Here is a 20211-nt window from a genome sequence, read left to right as displayed (position 1 = left end):
AAACTTCAAAGTGGAGGGTAAGAAAAGAGTTGGAAGATCCAAAATTGGATGGATAGATGTCATACAAAGAGATCTGATTAGTTATGGAGTTTCTGAGGAACTGAGTCAAGAAAGACTGAAATGGAGAAAAAGGATTCGAAGAGCCAACCCCATATAAATGGAATGAAGGCTAAAAGAAGAAGAATTATGGCAGCACCCAGAAACCCCAATCAAAATATGAGTCCCATTTTGCTAGACTCTGAACAAACACATATGAAGACAAGGTCTCTTCCCTGAAGAGCCTACAATATAATGAGATAAGAGGCATATGAAGGGTAAGGTAGAAGAGGAATATAGTCTAATATATACATTTTTATGTCTGGTGGCAAAAGTGCCTCTGCAGTGCCCCGCACATTTCTCCTTCTTCAGGGGGTCTTTAAACAACACATACACCCCATAGTCTTTTTCCTTCAATCACTGCCCTTCTTGGGGTCTGGTTTCTTTATTTACAAAGTTCCAAAAATGCAAACAGAAACACACACACACAAAAATGAATTTCCCCAATCACTCACAGAGTCCCCAGAAATATGTCTCAGGGCATGACTCTTACCTCAGTGACAGAGGGAGTGGGAAAAGGTTTACTTCCACAGTCTCTCTTAGCAGCTTGCGGGTGCCCTAACCAAGCTGACTCCCTTGCAGCTTCTCAGAGTCAGTCCCCTCTTTCCAGAGCAGCAATAGCTCTCTTTAACGAACCAGTTGCTAGAGGTTCCTTCCTTGCACCAGATGTCTCTGGTTGTCTCATTTAGAAAGCCTGCTCCAGGCTTCTAGTCTCCTGGGTGCAGTTTCCTCTCTCTCTCTGCTTTCTCACAAAGTACATATACACATTTATAATCATTTAAAAATGATAAATTGAAAAAATGCCAATAGACATCCTGTTTGTCCATCAAACCACCTTTAATTGACTGATTTCTTATAGGCATCACTGTAGAATGGTTTTGAGGAAATATTTGAAAGAAGCAAAGGGTAGAGATTTTACCTTCCTATTTTATCATTCTCAACTCCCTTTTCTATTTCCCTTTGAAAATCCCAGTTTGTAATCCCCGCTTCTGATTTAACATGAAATGGTGTTTATAGAGACTATGTTTTCCCCAAAATTTTCTCTTCTATTTATGAAAAAATACAGATGTATTCAGCTCGGGTTCCTGTCACTATTCTATTCTATTTTGTTTTTTGATCAATGGTTCATTACTGAAATTCTATTCACATAATTTCAGTCTCATATTTATGATAACATTATAATCAATTTCAGAACACACACTGTGGTTTCATAATTAGTTATAGAACAATCTCTCATAATCAATATTAACCATTGAAAGCACGCATGTATTATTAGGACAATTTTCAGATGTTTTCACTATTAATGATGTCATAGCCATACCTGTAATATCCACTGTAAAGGCATATTTTCTGTCATTGTTCCTTTTCAAATGCTTTAATTCAGTAACAAAATAGCAATAAAAAAGCACTAGGATTAGAGTACCAACTCCACCAGAGAGGTCCTTTGGGGCCATCTGCCTGTCCCAAGTCAGGATAAAGGAGGAGGGTTGGGCATGGGGCTAGCAACTCCACCCCGTAAAAAATCAACCTGCTACAGAAACGCCAACAACAGAGACAACAGAGACTTTTACCCTGGAAAAAGAAGGGTCTTCAGCTCGAAGATGTATGACGCTGGGTGATGAAAGCCGTGAGGAAGCCACTAAGCTGATTAACCTTCTTGCAACCAGGAGGATTACCATAGGCACATGGAACGTGAGGACCATGTACGAGTCAGGAAAGACGGCGCAGGCTGCAGCAGAGATGAGGAGCAACAACCTGACCCTATTAGGCATTAGCGAAACAAGATGGACGCAAGCTGGACAGAGACGACTGTTGACAGGAGAGCTGTTGCTGTATTCAGGACATGAAGAGAGCGATGCACCCCACACACAGGGAGTAGGCTTCATGTTGTCCAAGCAGGCACAGAGAGCACTGATTGGTTGGGAGGCACATGGTCCCAGGATCATCACAGCATCCTTCAGAACTAAAATGAAGAGGATTAAGATGAATGTTGTCCAGTGCTACGCTCCAACTAATGACAGCGAAGAGGAGGACAAAGATTATTTTTACAACAGACTCCAGAAAATATTAGAGATTCTCCCAGACAAAGACATCATCATCCTTATGGGAGACTTTAATGCCAAAATTGGACCTGACAACACAGGATACGAACAAGTCATGGGGACCCACGCTCTGGGAGAGATGAGTGAGAATGGAGAGAGATTTGTGGATCTGTGTGCACTTAACAACCTGGTCATAGGAGGTAGCATCTTTCCTCACAAGCGGATCCACAAGAGTACCTGGGTATCACCAGCAGGCACGACAGAAAATCAGATTGACCATGTCTGCATTAGCAAGAAGTTCAGAAGATCCTTGCAGGACGTTAGAGTTAGAAGAGGAGCAGACGCGGCGTCCGACCATCACTTAGTGGTGGCTAGATTGAAGCTGAAGCTGAAGCAGAACTGGATAGATACGTCAGACAGAAGAGTGAAGTACAACGTCAGCCTTCTGAAGGACCATAAGACCAAGGAAGATTTTGGACTGATGCTGAAGAATAAGTTTTCAGTATTACAGGATCGGTCTGAGGAAGAGGAAGACAGTGTACTAAACAGATGGCAGAAAGTGAGAGAGACACTTAGGTTAGTATGCCAGGAAGTGCTTGGAATTAAGAAACACCAGCAGAAAGAGTGGATCACAGCAGAGACCTTGACCAAGATAGAAGACAGAAAGAAGAAGAAGGCAGCAGTCAACAACAGCAGGACTAGAGCTGCAAAGGCCAAAGCTCAAAAAGAGTATGCTGAAGCCCACAGAGCAGTGAAGAGGAATATTAGGAAGGACAAGAGAGAGTATGTGGATGAACTGGCAGCAGAAGCGGAGCAGGCAGCATACAGCGGTAACATGAAACAGCTGTATGATACTACCAAGCGACTGTCTGGAAAGTTCAGCAAGCCAGAACGTCCCGTTAAAGACAAGCAGGGAAAGTCTATAACAGGAATAGAACAACAGATGAACAGATGGGCGGAGCACTTTGAGGAACTCCTGAACAGACCAGCACCACCAAATCCACCAGACATTAACCCAGCCAACGAGGACCTCCCAATTAATTGCGATAAACCAACCAGAGATGAGATCAGAAAAGCCATCACCATGATGAAGAACAGGAAGGCGGCTGGACCTGATGACATCCCAGCAGAGGCCCTGAAAGCAGACCTGGATGCTTCAGTGGAAATGCTGTACCCCCTCTTTGAGAAGATATGGGAAGAAGAAGTGATTCCGGCAGACTGGAAAGAGGGATATCTCATCAAAATCCCCAAGAAAGGAGACCTTAGCAACTGTGCCAATTATAGAGGAATCACACTCCTGTCGGTGCCAGGGAAGGTCTTCAACCGAGTTCTCTTAGAGAGAATGAAGGATGCCGTCGATCCACAGCTACGAGATGAACAGGCAGGTTTCCGGCTGAACAGATCATGCACGGACCAGATAGCAACGCTTCGCATCATAGTCGAGCAGTCTGTGGAGTGGAACTCCTCGTTGTACATCAACTTTGTTGACTATGAGAAAGCGTTCGATAGCGTGGATCGAGAGACCCTCTGGAAGCTCCTTCGGCACTACGGCATTCCAGCAAAGGTGGTCAACCTGATCAAGAACTCATATGATGGTATACACTGTAGAGTGATCCATGGAGGGCAGCTCACTAACAGCTTCCAGGTGCGAACTGGAGTCAGACAAGGATGCTTGTTGTCACCACTTCTCTTTCTCCTCGTCATCGATTGGATTATGAAGACATCCACTTACGAGCGTAGGAATGGAATCCAGTGGACGTTGTGGACCCAGCTTGATGACCTGGACTTTGCTGACGATCTTGCACTCCTTTCGCACAGTAAAGAGCAGATGCAAGAGAAGACCAACACTGTGGCAGCCACGTCATCACAGGTTGGCCTCAACATTCACAAGGACAAGACCAAGATCCTTAGGATTAATTCCATCAGCAACGACCCAGTCACACTGAATGGAAGCCCCTTGGAAGAAGTGCAGTCCTTCACCTACCTAGGTAGCATCATTGACCAGCAGGGTGGCACAGACGCAGACATCAAAGTAAGGATTGGTAAGGCAAGAGCAGCCTTCTTACAGCTCAAGAACATCTGGAGCTCCAGAGAGCTGTCTTTGGCAATAAAAATTCGACTGTTCAACTCCAATGTGAAATCAGTCCTACTGTATGGAGCTGAAACCTGGAGGACAACCAAAACAACCACCAGGAAGATCCAGACCTTCATTAATAGCTGCCTCAGAAGGATTCTCCAGATCCGCTGGCCAGACACCATCAGTAACATCCACCTCTTGGAGAGGACCCGTCAACTCCCAGCAGAGGAAGAAATCAGAAGGAGAAGGTGGGGTTGGATAGGACATACACTACGCAAGCAGCCAACTAACATCACCAGATAGGCACTGCGGTGGAACCCCCAAGGCAAGCGGAAAAGAGGCCGTCCAAGAAACACTTGGCGACGCGACCTTCAGGCTGATAGCAAAAAAATGGGCTATACCTGGAACCAGCTAGAGCGAATGGCCCAGGATAGAGGACTCTGGAGACCTGTGGTTGGCGGCCCATACCCTGATTGGGGTGACGGGCATGAGTGAGTGAGTGAGTTAGAGTACCAGATTCTGATTTCAGTTATATCAGTGAAAATCTTGAGTAATTCTACTGAATACCTGGAAAAACACATACACACACATTTTATATCCTTCCCACACCAATGCTGGCATATAGGGTGGAAACCATCTCTTCCATTCATCTGTGTAATTTTTTGCCGCTTCCAGTTGCTCGGTGGTGTTCGCTCAACTATTCTGCCTGTCCTAAGATTCTTTTTAAGGTTTCTCTAAGGCAGAGTCCCCAAACTTTTTTGGCCATGCCCCCACCTTACGCAGGCTGCACCCCCCTGGAAGCCAGGGCCAGGAGTGGGACCAGAGATGGAAGTGGGAGCCGGGGGTGCTGTGGGCCGGAGGTACGGCTGGGAGCAGAGCCACAGCTGGGCCTGGGACAGGGATGGGACAGGGCCGGAGCAGAGCAGGGGTGCTGACCCAGGCCCTGCCGCATCCCCTAAATGTTCCTCCGTGTCCCCCAAGGGGGGCACACCCCACAGTTTGGGGACCACTGCTCTAAGGCAGCCTTATTTCCTTCAAAGTATATGCCCCAAATATCTCCAGCACTCCCTTCTGATTCTGGTGCAAATGAGCTGCTAGTTGGTGATATTTCAGATGATTCCATGTCTCCACTGGTCAAGAGGACTAATTTTCCTCCAAACTTCATTGAACAATTCTGTCAATTTCATTAGATGGGGGTATCAAGTACTTTTAGTATTGCTGCTGTAATTTGATCATCCTCCACTGCTTTGTTATTTTTCAGCTTTTTTATTTCAGCCTGTGCTTCTGATATCTCTATTGGATCAATGTTAGTGTCAAGTTGATCAGATTCACATTTCATCAGATCTGGTGCTGTGGTGGGGCTGAGTCTACTGAGTACTTCTTTGAAATGTTCTGCCTATCTGTTTTTCTGTTCTACCTCAGTTGTAAGCATTTTTCCATCTTTTCTTTTTATTGGCTCATGTCCTATTTTGAAATTTTCACACAGAGCTTTAGTCACTTGCTAAACAGCTCTGTGGTTCCCTATCATAGCAGCAGCTTCAGCTTCAGCTGCTAGCTCTACAACATAAGCCCACCTGCTGCACACCCATGTGACTGCTGGTCCCAAGCCCAGGTAAAGTGGGGAGGGCTGAACACAGGACTAATCATTTGGCTTTGTAGAAACATCTTACTGGTTATAGAAATGGAATCAGGCTACCACTCTGTTAAAAATTAATTATGCCGACCCCTAATGCTGCATGACAGCACCTGTGAAAGCCGGAAGCCAGGAACTCAAAAACTGACGCTATCACAATAAAACACTTCAGAGTTGGTTACTGAAACATGACAACAACATTTCAAATACCAAAGATCTCAGCAATCCTGAGGGAGATGAACAACCATAAACTTTAAATTCTGGGTATCAATGAGAGCAGATTGAGAGGTGCAGAAAACAAGCACTTCAAGCAAAAGAAGAAACATCTCATTTACTCAGGTTGTAGTCATAACAAATCCTCAGAGGCAGTAATGCTCATTATAACAGATTTTGCTGAAAAATCACTCATCAACTGGGAACCTATTAACCCATGCATCGTTTTTGCCAGATTCCAAACCAGATTCCTAAAGACGTCAATCATATAGCGCTGACAGAAGAACATAGCAATGAGGACAATGATAAGTTCTATGTGGGAATATATACCAGTGTGAATGAATGCAGAATTTGGTCCCGTGTATTTTATAAGGATTAATACACTTTTTAAATGGATAGAATCAATTTTTTGGCTTGTGTCTTATAATAATAAGTGAAGCACGCTATGATAGCCCAGAAATGTACAGATTGTTATGTCCATTGACAATCAGTAATAACACACTACAACATAAGCACAGACATTTGTTAAGGACCACAAACTACACCAGCATTTAAGTTTTTATTAAAGACAGAAAACAAAGTGGTGGCTAATACATTTTCCATAAGTAGGTGGTCTTGAAAATACTGCATTGTACTTTAAACATAAGACCCTGATACTACAAAGACTTCTGAACATGCTAGAACGAGACTATGTGAGTAGTTCCATTGACATTATATATCAAGACAATAATTAAAATTCTACTGTAAGTGCATCTGCTTCATTCAGCTTAGCAAGAGCACTGTGTGAAAGAGCATGAACCTCAATACTTACAGCAAAACAAGAGACAACTCAAATGTTTTAGAAATGAAAAATCTGATGATTTTTAATTACATAAATTATAAATAAAGTGAGCGTTTTAAAATGAACTGTTTAACTCTGAAAAATGTAATGCCGCTAAAAATGCTTGTGTGTTATGTGTTGGTGAGAAGACAAAATGGCCAGATTCAATTAAAAAGAGAACATACCTGTTACAGTTTTTGTTTTGACAGGGCTGCTGGCATACTCGGAAGCTTGATTTGACTGCTGCTTTGCCAAAGGCACGCTTCCAACTGACACCTCATCCTCTTTTTTTCTCGTTACTGGCATACCAAGAGGAACAGTTCCTATGGGCTGCTAGAAATAGGAAAAAAGTAAGTGCTATATGGTGACTGATTCAGAGACAATGAACATATATGATAGAACATTATATCATCATAGAAAGCGAACATAAACTGTTACTTTGCCGAAAAAAAACTCCTAGAAAAATAACTTGAAATTATAATTCAAGCACATGCAATGTGAAAAATTTGCACACTGAACTCCTTCAGTATGTATTAAATAGATTAAAATCCTTAAATAATTTTAGACCCAGATTTCTGCATGCAGATCTTTGTTCCTGAAAATGCTCTGAAATATCAAAAAAATGTCAAAGACAGTAAAATGGTAATATTTTATCTGTAAACTAACCAAAACTTAAAGAATAAATCTGGACAAATGACAATGACCACAGAAACACTGAAGTCTGGATGTCTGAGGTTCCCAGAAACTGAAAGATGTTTGTATAAGATATGAATTCTAAGACATTTTAATAAATAATAATAATGATAAATTGTATAGTCCTTTATATACAAAGCAATTTACAAACTTTGCTTAATTAAGCCTCAAAATGTTGGATGAAGTAAACATTTTTATTATTTACACAATGCCATGTATATACCAGGTGCTTTATAGGAAAAAAAAAAAAAAAAGATGAGATCTATACCTTAAATACTAAGGACCACCTTCTTACAGTTACTAATGTTGAATATCATCTTATCTCTTTGGCAATCTGAGTAAAATCAATGACGCTACACATGAAGTAAGATATTGCTTAATATGAGTAAGGGTATTAGAATCCATTCCTAAAGTAAGTGTTACTTTCCCATTTATGGAGTGGAGAAACAGGTCGAGAGAGATTAAATGATTTACCCAAGGCCAAACAGTGAGTCAGTGTCAGTGCTGAGATTAGAAAACAGCATGCCTGGCTCTAAGATATGTCTTCAAGCCATCAAGACAGGTTTTCTTTTTAATGTATATTATACAAAAAATCAAAATGACAATACTGTGGGCCACTGCTACACAATTGACCATTAGGCTCTTTAAGTAAACAGCCCTTCTAATTGTTTTAGAAGCTACACCATACCTGGCAAAAATCACTGGGAAATAGGAGATTTTTTTCCCCAAAGCCTGACTGTTAATAGGAGAGAACTACTATACATTCCCAATGCTGATTTTGCTTTTGTTTATTACTTACAGATGATACAGTTTCTGTGAAGACCAGACAGCAGGGTTACACATACTTTAATCAAGTTTTTTGTTGTTGTTTAAATTTGTTGATATTAGAGTGATAATGTAATTCATATAGACGAGAAAAAAGAAACCTCACACGTTGCATGAGGAATCTTTGTGGGAAACAGTTTGTGTGAGGCAGGGGTTATGTGCCTGTAAATTTCCCCCAGTGGAAAACAGATTACTGCATTAAGCATCGTGCACACACACAAAATATCGTCCATGGACGAGTGACTGCTAAACACCTTTAATAATGCTTAGGAACTCCACTAGGAAAATAAGTTAGTGCAAGAAAAACAGACTGCTCATCAGAAAAATCCAACATCTACTGAGGAAGTAGCATGTTTTAATCATACCCCAAAGAAGCCAACTTGAACGCACCTACAGTGGGATGTGAGACAGAAAAGAGCAACCCCACCGCTGTAGACAAATAGAACACCCCAGGATATGCCCATCAAACACCAGCCATGCACCAAAAAGCCCTAAAAGTCATTCCAGCAACGCAAAAGGAATTTTCAGTCAGCACTGGAAAAGCAAGATAAGGTTTATGGTGTAAAATTATTTTCCAGAGGGAAAGGTAGGTCAAAAGAAAATTTGTCAAGCACACTTTCGTCAAGACACATTTAGTAATACTACATTTCTCTTTTGAAAATTTAGCCACTTATCCTTCTATGACTATTTTATATGGCAAAAATGATTGCACCTTTCCTACCGCCTCAGGGTGACCAGATAACAAATGTGAAAAATTGGGACGGTGGTGGGGGTAATAGGAACCTATATAAGAAAAAGACCCCAATATCGGGACTGTCCCTATAAAAGTGGGACATCTGGCCACCCTATACCGCCTACCATTGAGAATCTTCTCCTTCTACTATTTGGCATTTCTGGATAAGACACGGCTCTGGCAAGCCAAATTAAAGCAGTGGCTTGGAGAACAACACCAGAGACTATGAGACACAATGAAGTTACAGGCTGGAGACTGACTGCCTAAGCAGCAGTTCTGCAGAAAAGGACCTGGGGATTACAGTGGATGAGAAGCTGGATATGAGTCAACAATGTACTCTTGTTGCCAAGAAGGCTAACGGCATATTGGGCTGCATTAGTAGGAACATTGCCAGCAGATCGAGGGAAGTGATTATTCTCCTCTATTTGGCACTGGTGAGGCCACCTCTGCAGTATTGCGTCCAGTTTTGGGCCCCACATTACAGAAAGAATGTGGAGAAATTGGAGAAAATCCAGTGGAGGGCAACGAAAATGATTAGGGGGCTGGGGCACATGACTTCTGAGACGAGGCTGAAGGAACTGGGCTTGTTTGTTCTGCAGAAGAGAAGAGTGAGGGGGGATTTGATAGCGGCCTTCAACTACCTGGAGGGGGTTTAAAAAAAGGATGGAACTCAGCTGTTCTTAGTGGTGGCAGATGACAGAACAAGGAGCAATGGTCTCAAGCTGCACTGGGGAAGGTATAGGTTGGATATTAGGGAACACTATTTCACTAGGAAGGTGGTGAAGCACTGGAATGGGTTACCTAGGGAGGTAGTGGAATCTCCATCCTTAGAGATTTTTAAGGCCTGGGTTGACAAAGCTCTAGCTGAGATGATTTAGTTGGTGTTGGTCCTACTTTGAGCAGGGGATTGGACTAGATGACCCTCTGAGGTCTCTTCCAACCCTAATCGTCTATGATTCTATGAAAGTGGTATGATGGAAAAAAATTGTCTTAAGAGTCAAAATCTAATTCTGAACCATTGTCTCAACAACGTAGAAGTATATGTAACACCACTAGACATGTAGGGAAAACCATCAAGACTATAATACTAAGAGAAAGATGGAAAAAAATAGGGCCATATATTGAATGCACAAGTACTGGACAATGAAATAGCTGTTTCATCTTTGCTGTCCAAAAGCAAGCCTGATGCTGTTGATGAGGCCCAATACAGTGTTGTCAGTTTTTTGGCAAAAAAATGCCGATTATAAGTATGCAGTAGATGAAAGTTCAATGTTGAACTGGATAAAAAGGGATTGTCAAGATGTTGGGGTTTAGCCACAAACTGACATGGAAATTGTGGCTTAGGAAATAGACGACGACAACAGCACCACAGCTGTATCGGAATGAATCTGATGGGAAAGGTAATGACGCACTTAAGCGTTACCATCAACATTTTATCACATCAAAAATTTAGAGGTAAACTCTACTGCACATTTGTTGCTACACCTAATTGAGAACCACTTTGTGATTATTAGTAGATGTTTGTTATAGTAAGAGTAAACATACAGAAGACTTAATATAGCTATGAAAAATTATAGCAGCTTTTTATAAAAAGTTGTACCACATTAGAGGACACTGTAACAAGAGACAGTGTACTGAAACAGGACAGATGGCAGGACACCTTATATGCTACAAGGGGGGAAAAAAACCTAATTCCAAACCAATTTTTCTGCCGATCTTTAAAATTTAAAAAAAATTGTCTGGAAATAAATGAATCAAAGTTCAGGGAACTTGAAGTGTATTTATGCTCAGTGAACTAATGTCATAAAAATGTTTATAGCCTTACTGAATAAGAGAGTCATACTGACATATTTAAAATGGATTTTTGTTTAATTTTAAATTGTATTTGGCTCTCCTCTAGCTTTTCCTGCTTTTGTCCTGGTTGTAGTAAGAAGTCCTTTCCCTAGTCAGTGGCATAATATATAACAGTGTTGCACTTGCCTGCAACTATAAATGTTCTGTTGGTTGGAGTACACACTTGCAGAAGTTGCACAGAGCCCGGAGAAAAGCACATGAAGTCCCATACAGCTAGCTTGTGGGGAATAAGGGACAACTGTCTGTAGACCACCACCTACACAACCAGAGCAGTTATTCTTATAAAGTGCTTCTTAGGGAACTGCTGATGTTATTAGTAGGTTTGGGACAGAGAGGGAATTATTCTTGCAAATAGGAAAAAGAGAAGAAGGTGATAAGCAGAAAAAGGGGTACAAATGATCCAAGACTGAACTTTTTTTCAGTAAGCCTTTCACGTGTTTTAATAAGGGGGTAACTGCATTTCTCTGGGACAGTGAAGATCATAAAACCAATCTCAGGTTGTGACACATATTAATCCAAAATCTGAGGACTATTAGGAAATATTACATAAATCTCTTGGATAAAGCTTTTCCATCTTAACCAGAATGACATTCACAGCAGACATCCCATCTCTAGCTCATCCAAAAAAAGAACCAATAAACTACCCCAAGCAGAATTTTTTATAACACAGAAAGGGAGAAAAACCAGAGACTCCACGAAGTCCACCAGAAACCTCATTATTTCTAATCTAATTAACCTGGAAGGACCTCAGATACTTCAACAAAAATTGTATTTTTCTAAGCATATTTAATAGCTACTGAAACTATATAAAAATAGTGCCCATTATATAGTGCTTTTTTAATAGTTTTGAATGCAGAAAAGGTTTCTTCTTGTCTTAATTTCTCTTACTTCCTGTCCCCTTTGCAGTAAGAGAAAAAATTCCATAGGGTCAATTTAATACACAAATTGTTCAGCGATATCTTTCTAAAATTGATAATATCATGAATAATTCCTATATTTTATACCAATGACTTCAGCTGGCTCACCTGGGAACACTAAGGGGGAAGTTCTCAGAAAAATAGCTCTCAAGACTAAAATACATGCAATGCTCGTTTTAGTTTTCAAGGCCAATCATCTATTCGTGACAGGAAGAAAGTAGCCATCAACAAGCATCACTTAAATCTAAATGAGCACATGGAGAATTTTAAAGAACTCATCTGGAAAATCAAAATAGGGCATATATAATAGATTAGATTTAAAGGTTCATTTTATCTACTTAAAAAAAAATCATACTTCACTTTACATTTTTTTAAGCTGACATTGTTACAAGTAACTCCTAATGTTTCAATAACTAAAAGAGATTTGAGGGGACAAAAACACGTTCTCTATGTTTTCCAGTGTGTTCATTTTGTATATTAGATTGTATTTTTATTATATTCAGCTCCCTTGCTTGCCATCCAGAAATCATCTCCCCTTTTTGTTTCTATAAGTTTTTCCCATAGCAAGAGGGGAAACAAAATTAAAAGGTGATTTGCAAAATTCATTGACTCCAGTGGGACTCCATGCAGGAATAAATATATGCTCATGAGTAACTGCTTCCAGGTTCAGAGTCTATGACTGGAAAAACTTATAAGATTTAATTATAGAGATAAGACTTTCATACAACACTGTCATAAAAGAAAAATAAATGCACCAAAGGCTGTTCTAATTTTTGTAATTGTTTTGCAGTCACATCACGAAGTAAAATCCAGCTGCAAGGACACGGCTAACTTGAAAACCACTCAGTTAAAAAAAGCTGAGATGAACATTATAAAAGTGCAGTTCATGTTGATTCTATTCTTGTTACTGGACTTCACTTACGCATGAGGGGTTACGTATTTCCTCAGGGAGCCACACTGAAGTCACTGAGAGTCCGTCTGGGATAATTATATGTGTATGCAGTATTAATTCTCACAAATAATGTGACTTTGGCCCTCACTCCAGCCTTCACATATATTGGGGAGGTGGGGGGCGGAGAAAGAGAAAGAACACAAAGTTCTGTAGTCTAGTGTTAGGTGCACTAAACAGCAAGCCAAGAGCCCATGAGTTCTACTCCTTTCTCTTCCACTGACTGCTCTTAATATTTCTGTGCCCTTCACAACCCATACTATGAGGCAGGCTTTCATACCTTGTTGGGGGTAACTATCATTCACCATTTTACAGATAACCGAATAGAAACCAGTGTGACAAAGTTCCTCCTCTACCTTGGTGGGTCCTGCGCTTATTGGCGGATTTGCTCGCCTCACAGATTCACCCTGTGGGTCGGGAAACAGCCCAGAGACCTTCCCCTCTGGTAGAAGCCACAGACCAGGTCAACTCCTCCTGTGTCTGATCAGGAGTTGGGAGGTTTGGGGGGAACCCAGTCCCGCCCTCTACTCCGGGTTCCAGCCCAGGGCCCTGTGGACTGTGGCTGTCTAGAGTGCCTCCTGGTACAGTTGCGCGACAGCTGCAGTTTCCTGGGTTACTTCCCCATGGCCTCCTCCCAACATCTTCTTTATCTTCACCACCGGACCTTCTTCTTGATGTCTGATAATGTTTGTACTTCTCAGTCCTCCAGCAGTATGCCTGCTCACTCTCAGGTTCTTGCACGCCTCTTGCTCCCAGTTCCTTGCATGCACTTCCTCTCCTCTGGCTCCCTGCCTCCCTTTGGCCTGACTGGAGTGAGCCATTTTATAGCATCAGAGGGGCCTTAATTAGAGTCAAGTGCTTAACAGCCTCACTCGACTCTTACCAGGTTAATTGGAGTCAGGTGTTCTCATTAGCCTGGAGCAGCCCTTGCTCTGGTCACTCAAGGAACAGAAAACTGCTTCTCCTGTGGCCAGTAGATCTCCCTTCTACTGCTCTGCTGTTACCAACTGGCCTGGGTCTATCACACCAGGAATAGAGCTATAACAGAGCCAAGACTCATCGACTTTGCAACACTGTTTTTCTGCATCACTCTCTAGCAGCTACACATACAGAGGTTTCTGACTGTGAGTATTTCTGTGCTAAGAGATCTGGCTCTTTATCTCAAGTGGAAGAGGCCACTTTTACATTCAGAGGTATTGGATTCAGCACAAACAGATGACCCAAGCAAGGCATTGTTACATTTAGTGATGCTGTCTGTAACCACTGGATCACAATCCATTCCCATAGCCACAAATAGAAACCAGAAATATTGATGCCCAGCATTGCACTGCTGTCTCACAAATACTTGCTTAACCCACTGGCAATGAGAGTGTTTTAGCACCCTGCATGAGCTGGTCCACAAAGGGAACAATAACATATCTTCTCCATTACTCTTAGAGCTGTAGTGTAAGGGATCTGCATAGCAGGTCTGAAGGTTGTGGGTTCAAAACCTGGTGATGATCCATGTGAATATGACAAATTGTGTGTGTGTGTGTGTGTGTGTGTGTGTGTGTGTGTGTGTGTGTGTGTGTGTGTGTAAAAGATAGTGGACCCACGAGTAATTGTTAGAACAATTCTATATTGCAAAAATTTTATTTATTAAAGTGAATGTGCATCTTGGTTTAATAATTTGTTTTATTGTAGCATTTGCATTATTTGTATTTGTTTAATAGGAGCTGTCCTTTTAAGAATAGGGTGTGGGAAATGCAGAGTGTGTTTCAGACTAATAGCAATGTGTGGATGATTTTAGCAGTGTGTCCAGGGAGAGGAAGCCCTGCCTACGTACAGTCCAAAAAGGACAGAACTTGATTTAATAAAATTATCTTTTCAGAAAGCAAACATAATTATCAAAGTGTAACATTGACAGGGATTGGACCATCAATCAGAACATTGCTTTGGAGCTATGGAGCCTTTCACCTGTAGTAATCTGGGAGCATATGTAATTCTGTAGGCAAGTTAATGACAGAAAGATAGGAACTGTGTCTTTTGATTTGTAAAAATCGACTGAATAATAATTTCAATAGTGCCACTGTTCGCAGCGTGGTAGATGCGGCTTCCTGCCCGCCGTGGCTCCCTGCTTCAACTCCTCCAGCTGGTGGAAATTTGGATAATATTGTCAGAAACAGGTCAAGTTGAATATCATTCAAAAGCCCTTCTCCCACAAACACAATGGTACCAAACATGACAAACTGAGAACAACTATGTAGCTATATATTCAAGAGAATGCTTAAAAATAAACTTTTTTAAATTATACTTCAAAAGAGTCTTGTCAAACATGCAGCCCTCACAATGTTAAATTGTGGCCCTCAGTTGATAGTACTGTGTGATCAGTTCAGTCTCAGAACATGATACCTGATTCATTTCTTCAGTGTTACAGATTACTATGAAAGGAAGGAATGCATCATGTTGATTTGGCATCATCGGCAAAAAAAGAATTGTTTCAGTGGTACTGATTATCAACTTTATTTAGTATGCCAAGAGTTGTACTAAGGCACTGATGAAGACATCAGCATCATGCCAGAAATTACTGGAATCCATCCGCAAATAGTATGCACATAGTTACATAACATATATTACATAACATAATTAGAACCCCAAAATAATTTATTACAATCTTTTCATTTTTACTCTCATCTTGGTCATTTTTAGGAATCAATGGAAAGACAAAGAGTAGCTGAATCTTTGAAGAATACCACTGTGGAAGTCCTAGATAAATGCTTGGTAGCACCTTACAGGCTAGAAGAAATGCATGCATAAACTGAATTTGGCGAGCTTGGAGAAGATGTACATCGAGTATCAGGAAAAAGTTCAAACTGCGAAGACAACTGCCAGTCGTGGACGAGTGTCACCTTATCCTAGATCCCTTGGCATGTGTTTTGAGAAGAATACCTCTTCTGCAGTTTTCCAGAAGCCCGAAAGTATCCCTTAAGCACAGTTTTGACACACAAGACAGGTGTGAAACTGTATGAAGCAGTCATTCTTAGTAAGAATGTTGCATGGAAAATAAAGGTGAGTGCATTGACCCAAAAAATGCCCATGCATATAATATTGTGTATCACATCAAGTACTACACCAATAACATATATTGTGTCAAAAGGTAAAAGCAATAGAAACAAATACTGATGTTACCACTGTAAACTGTGCAACTCAGCTGGAGTTCAAAAACTGCCTCACAGAGGGCTCAAATCGATGGAAAGTGGTGGTGATGGGTGATGGAAAGGCTAAGTACAGAGAAATGGATTGAAGAGGAACAAATGCTTATCAGAAAAGCTCTGAAAGCATATACTGAAGATGAACTGTGGAATGTGGATGTAGTTTTTAGCAATCCTATCCACAGAAATGAATCACAGCGCATATACTTATAAGCTGCAAAAGACGTGGCGTTATCCAAAGCTGTTGATGTCAACAGTAATATGAAGACCATTTCCAGATGCTAAATGTTTACGGAAAAGCGTTGTGTCCTGCAGTATGTGGGAGTTTCAGGGATCCATAGTTGATGCCAAATCTGAAAAAATAATACTGAGTGACCTGTTTTTCTTTTTTTTTTTTTTAAAATGGTGCATCTTTGATCATGGTGACTTCAGCACCAGCAAGCATGACAGTAAGCAAGTGGAGCACAAGGCTGCCATTTTATTACAAAGCCTCATGTACGAGTGCTTGAGTGAAAGGCAGGTTTTCAACACATGCATGACAACTGTGAGGCATATGCACAATTTACCACTACAAATGGCTGTTGGTTTAACAATTAATTCCAAAACCTGTAGCAAATTCCTTGTGCAGCTTATGCACAGCATTGCCTCCTCCACTGAGTACAAAGTACTCTTCCTGGAGCCTGCAATAGCAAGCAATGTTCTTAGCTGCATGGAACTGAATGAACGGCTGTACATTCCCCAGATCTCATCAAGGGAAAGTCTATATTTTTGTACTGCCAATAACTTAGACTTCTTTGAAGATACACCAGATGGCACAGGTACTCTTCATGCTACTGTTATGGTCTGCTATCAGGACTATATTAATGGGGACTAGTCCCAGTCTCAGGTGCTGTCTGGACCGGCAAAGAACTGTTCCTTGAAAGTGCTTCCTGACTTCATGACACACACTTTTCTAACAAGTCCAAAAATTCTGAAGCCAAAAATTCAGTTTTCAATAAAGTATTGGTTTAAATTGACTAAAGCAGAGCTTTCTGCATTTACTAACCTTGACCTCACTTCATTATTGTGGAAAAGTGGGATGCACTCCAGAGGCGAAAAATAATTGAGTATGGCTTCAGCTGAAGAGGGAGAAGACATACTCTCAAATGATCTGGATATCTAGGACATATCATACATCATTTTGAGGAAAAAATAGATTCCAACATCAGCAGCAGACGACAAATGACCCGTGTATACATCCTGCCAATCATACGTGCTAGCCCCAATGATTGCTCATTTCACTAAGAAAACTTGCCACCATCCAGAGGTGCACGTATAGCTGCTATCAAGAAGAGGATTATCAAGTAATTGAATGACTGGGATGAGCGAGCACATTCAAAACTATCCTCCATCAGGCATGGGTGGGTCATGCAGGATGGACTGATATGAAATGCACTTCTGAATCATCCGTCTGTTAATCAATTGCTTGTATGCAAAGACCAGATGCTCACCACCCTGCAAATGTTTGCCCAGCAGCCTGCATTGTATTGATATGTGCAAGTGTGTCACAGACGAGAATCATTGTGACGTGTCTAGCAGTGGTGCCCTAAATGGAGATGTCACTGATGATGACTCAGATGAACAAATGTTTTAAGTCCTATAAGTCAAGGCTATCTTCCCTTCAATTACCAAAAATCAATCTCTTTTTTATGCAAGCAGTGCATTCCTGTGTTAAAATATAATTAAAAACATTGATTTTTAAACATTTTTTGAATATACAGCTACATAATTATTCTAGGTCTGTTATGTTTGGTATCATTGTGTTCATAGGAGAAAGGGCTTTCAAATGATATCCAACTCATCCCTTTTCTGACAAACACTGTATATCAAAATTTCCACCAATCAGAGGACTTAGATTTGGGATGGTGCCATGGTGCCGGAGGTGCCACCTCTGAAATTATGATTCTGTAGGTTTTTACTAATGAAATGACACCTTCCTTACCTTTACATTACTAACTTGCCCTCAAAATGAGATTTTACTATATTATGCTCCCAAATTATAGGTCACCAGTTTGAATCCTGCCCATGTCTGGAGGTGGGAAAAGTTGTTACCATCTAATGGATGTTTGATAGCCCCCAAATAAATTGAATTTGGCGAGTCCCAGTTCCAGCTCCCACATCAAAAACTTTGCACTAGATTGTAAGATATTCATGGCAGGGATTTATCCCTTACTATGTTTTTGAACAGTGCCTAGCAAAATGATGACCCAATCTCAGTTGAGTTCTCTACTGAGAGCCCCTAAAATATTGTCCAAAACTATCTTACTCAATATAAGTTTACAAGAGCTTGTGACAGCTATATCACACAGACATTGAAAATGTCAGGGGGAGTTCAAAAATTGGAAGACCCAAACCCCTAACCTTTTTGTTCCTTTTCCCAATCTCATTATGGGTGGGGGGTGGACTCATGATTTTTTAAGCTCTGGGGTTTGCAACACTGTGCACATATGTATTGACAGGATCAGCCCCATACTTTGTAGTTCTTCACCACAGTAATTAGAACTGCATGTAAGTGAGAGTTTTAAAAGAGCTTTCACTGGAGTAGTGCCTAGAGGCCTAAACTAAGATTGGAGCTGCATTGTACTAGACACTGTATAAAATACATCATTAGAGAAAGACCCTTCCCAGAGAAGCTTACAGTCTACACAGACAATAGAAAGGTGAGAGGGAGCAGAGGCACAGAGTTGAAATGACTTGTCAAAAGCTATACAGCAACTCAGTGGCAGACCTGGGAATGGAAACCAGATCTCCAGCTCTCCATGCAACACCCAGGCTATCTACTACATCATGATGACTTCCCTCCAAAGTCATTTATTAAATTAAAAACAAAAACAACCTACACAACATGTTAACAGAATATTGTTTGAGTTGCAAAGTCAAGCATCCAGAAGTCAGGAAATGCAACAAATTAGGTTGCCTGTTCACCCTTAATCTGGCTCCTGTGTGTAATGATTATGCAGGCATTAATTACCTTAATCAACAGAACATTCTCTCTTTTCCTGTCTCATTCTCTATACACTTTCCAAATGTTTAGAGTAAGTGAGGCAGGAATACTATAGAGCAGCCTATTCGTGGAATACTTCCCATCCTGTGCACCGAGTGCAGCTGAGGTCCCATGGAAAAAAATAAGGTGCTCGTGTAATTAAAGACTGCGCAGGAAAACTTAATTCTGTCATATCCGAAGTTTTGAGTGCTCAACTTTGCAAACTTAATAATGTTTTTTGTCAGTGAAATATCCTAGGGGTTAGGTTTTGTTTATTTTTTAAGGAAAAAGATAAAAATAAATTCTATAATGAGCAACTGAAACCTGCTTCTCATTGTGCACCATTATCATGTTTGAACTATTAAGCTCAAGCACTGCAGCACAGATTTCTATCACTTGAGCTAAAGGATTAATTACATTAGCTGGCAGAAGCAGAAGGTTATTATCCCAGAGAGGAGATGGAAGACTGAGCCATATGTGCTGGGTTCAGGAGATGGTTCGTGGAAGCCTAGCTCAGCTCTTTCACTCTCACAAGGAAAAGACGGTTACTCACCTTTGTAACTGTTGTTCTTCAAGATGTGCTGCTCATATCCATTCCAGTTAGGTGTGCGTGTGCCGCGTGCACGTTCGTCGGAGAAACTTTTACCCTAGCAACACTCGGTGGGCCGGCAGGTCGCCCTCTGGAGTGGCGCCGGTATGGCGCCTAATATATACCCCTGCCGGCCCGCCCGCTCCTCAGTTCCTTCTTACCGCCCGTGTCGGTCAGTGGGAAGGAGGGCGGTGTTGGAATGGATATGAGCAACACATCTCGAAGAACAACAGTTACAAAGGTGAGTAACCGTCTTTTCTTCTTTGAGTGCTTGCTCATCCATTCCAGTTAGGTGATTCCAACCAAGCTTACCTAGGCGGTGGGGTCGGAGTGAGACATAGCGGGAATGCAAGACCGCCGAGCCGAAGGCCGCGCATCGTCTGTAGATTGTTGGACCAATGCATAATGGTTCGCGACGAAGGTGTGGACAGAAGACCAGGTGGCTGCACGGCAGATTTCCTGCACAGGAACATGCGCCAAGAAAGCAGCAGACGGGGCTGAGCTCGCGTAGAGTGGGCGTTGAGATGGCCTGGCTGGACCTGAGCCAAGTCATAGCA

At 41.4% G+C, this 20211-nt stretch overlaps 1 protein-coding gene across 5 annotated transcripts in view; it reads right to left on the bottom strand.

Annotated features, from left to right (window-relative positions):
• VPS13B (vacuolar protein sorting 13 homolog B) overlaps nucleotides 1-20211 on the bottom strand; it is a 996761-nt gene that overhangs the window by 492210 nt on the left and 484340 nt on the right. For 3 of the 5 annotated variants that reach the window (XM_075063129.1, XM_075063127.1, XM_075063131.1), the window contains exon 21: nucleotides 7067-7214. In XM_075063129.1, the coding sequence (XP_074919230.1) occupies nucleotides 7067-7214 (148 nt within the window). The remainder of the gene's footprint in view (nucleotides 1-7066; nucleotides 7215-20211) is intronic. The other 2 variants (XM_075063130.1, XM_075063128.1) reach the window with 1 other exon arrangement.

The sequence above is a fragment of the Chelonoidis abingdonii genome, chromosome 2, assembly GCF_003597395.2.
Source record: "Chelonoidis abingdonii isolate Lonesome George chromosome 2, CheloAbing_2.0, whole genome shotgun sequence".
Classification (NCBI taxonomy): Eukaryota; Metazoa; Chordata; order Testudines; family Testudinidae; genus Chelonoidis; species Chelonoidis abingdonii.
The sequence above is the reverse complement of the archived record's forward strand: the minus strand, read 5'-3'. Positions and strand labels throughout refer to the sequence as shown.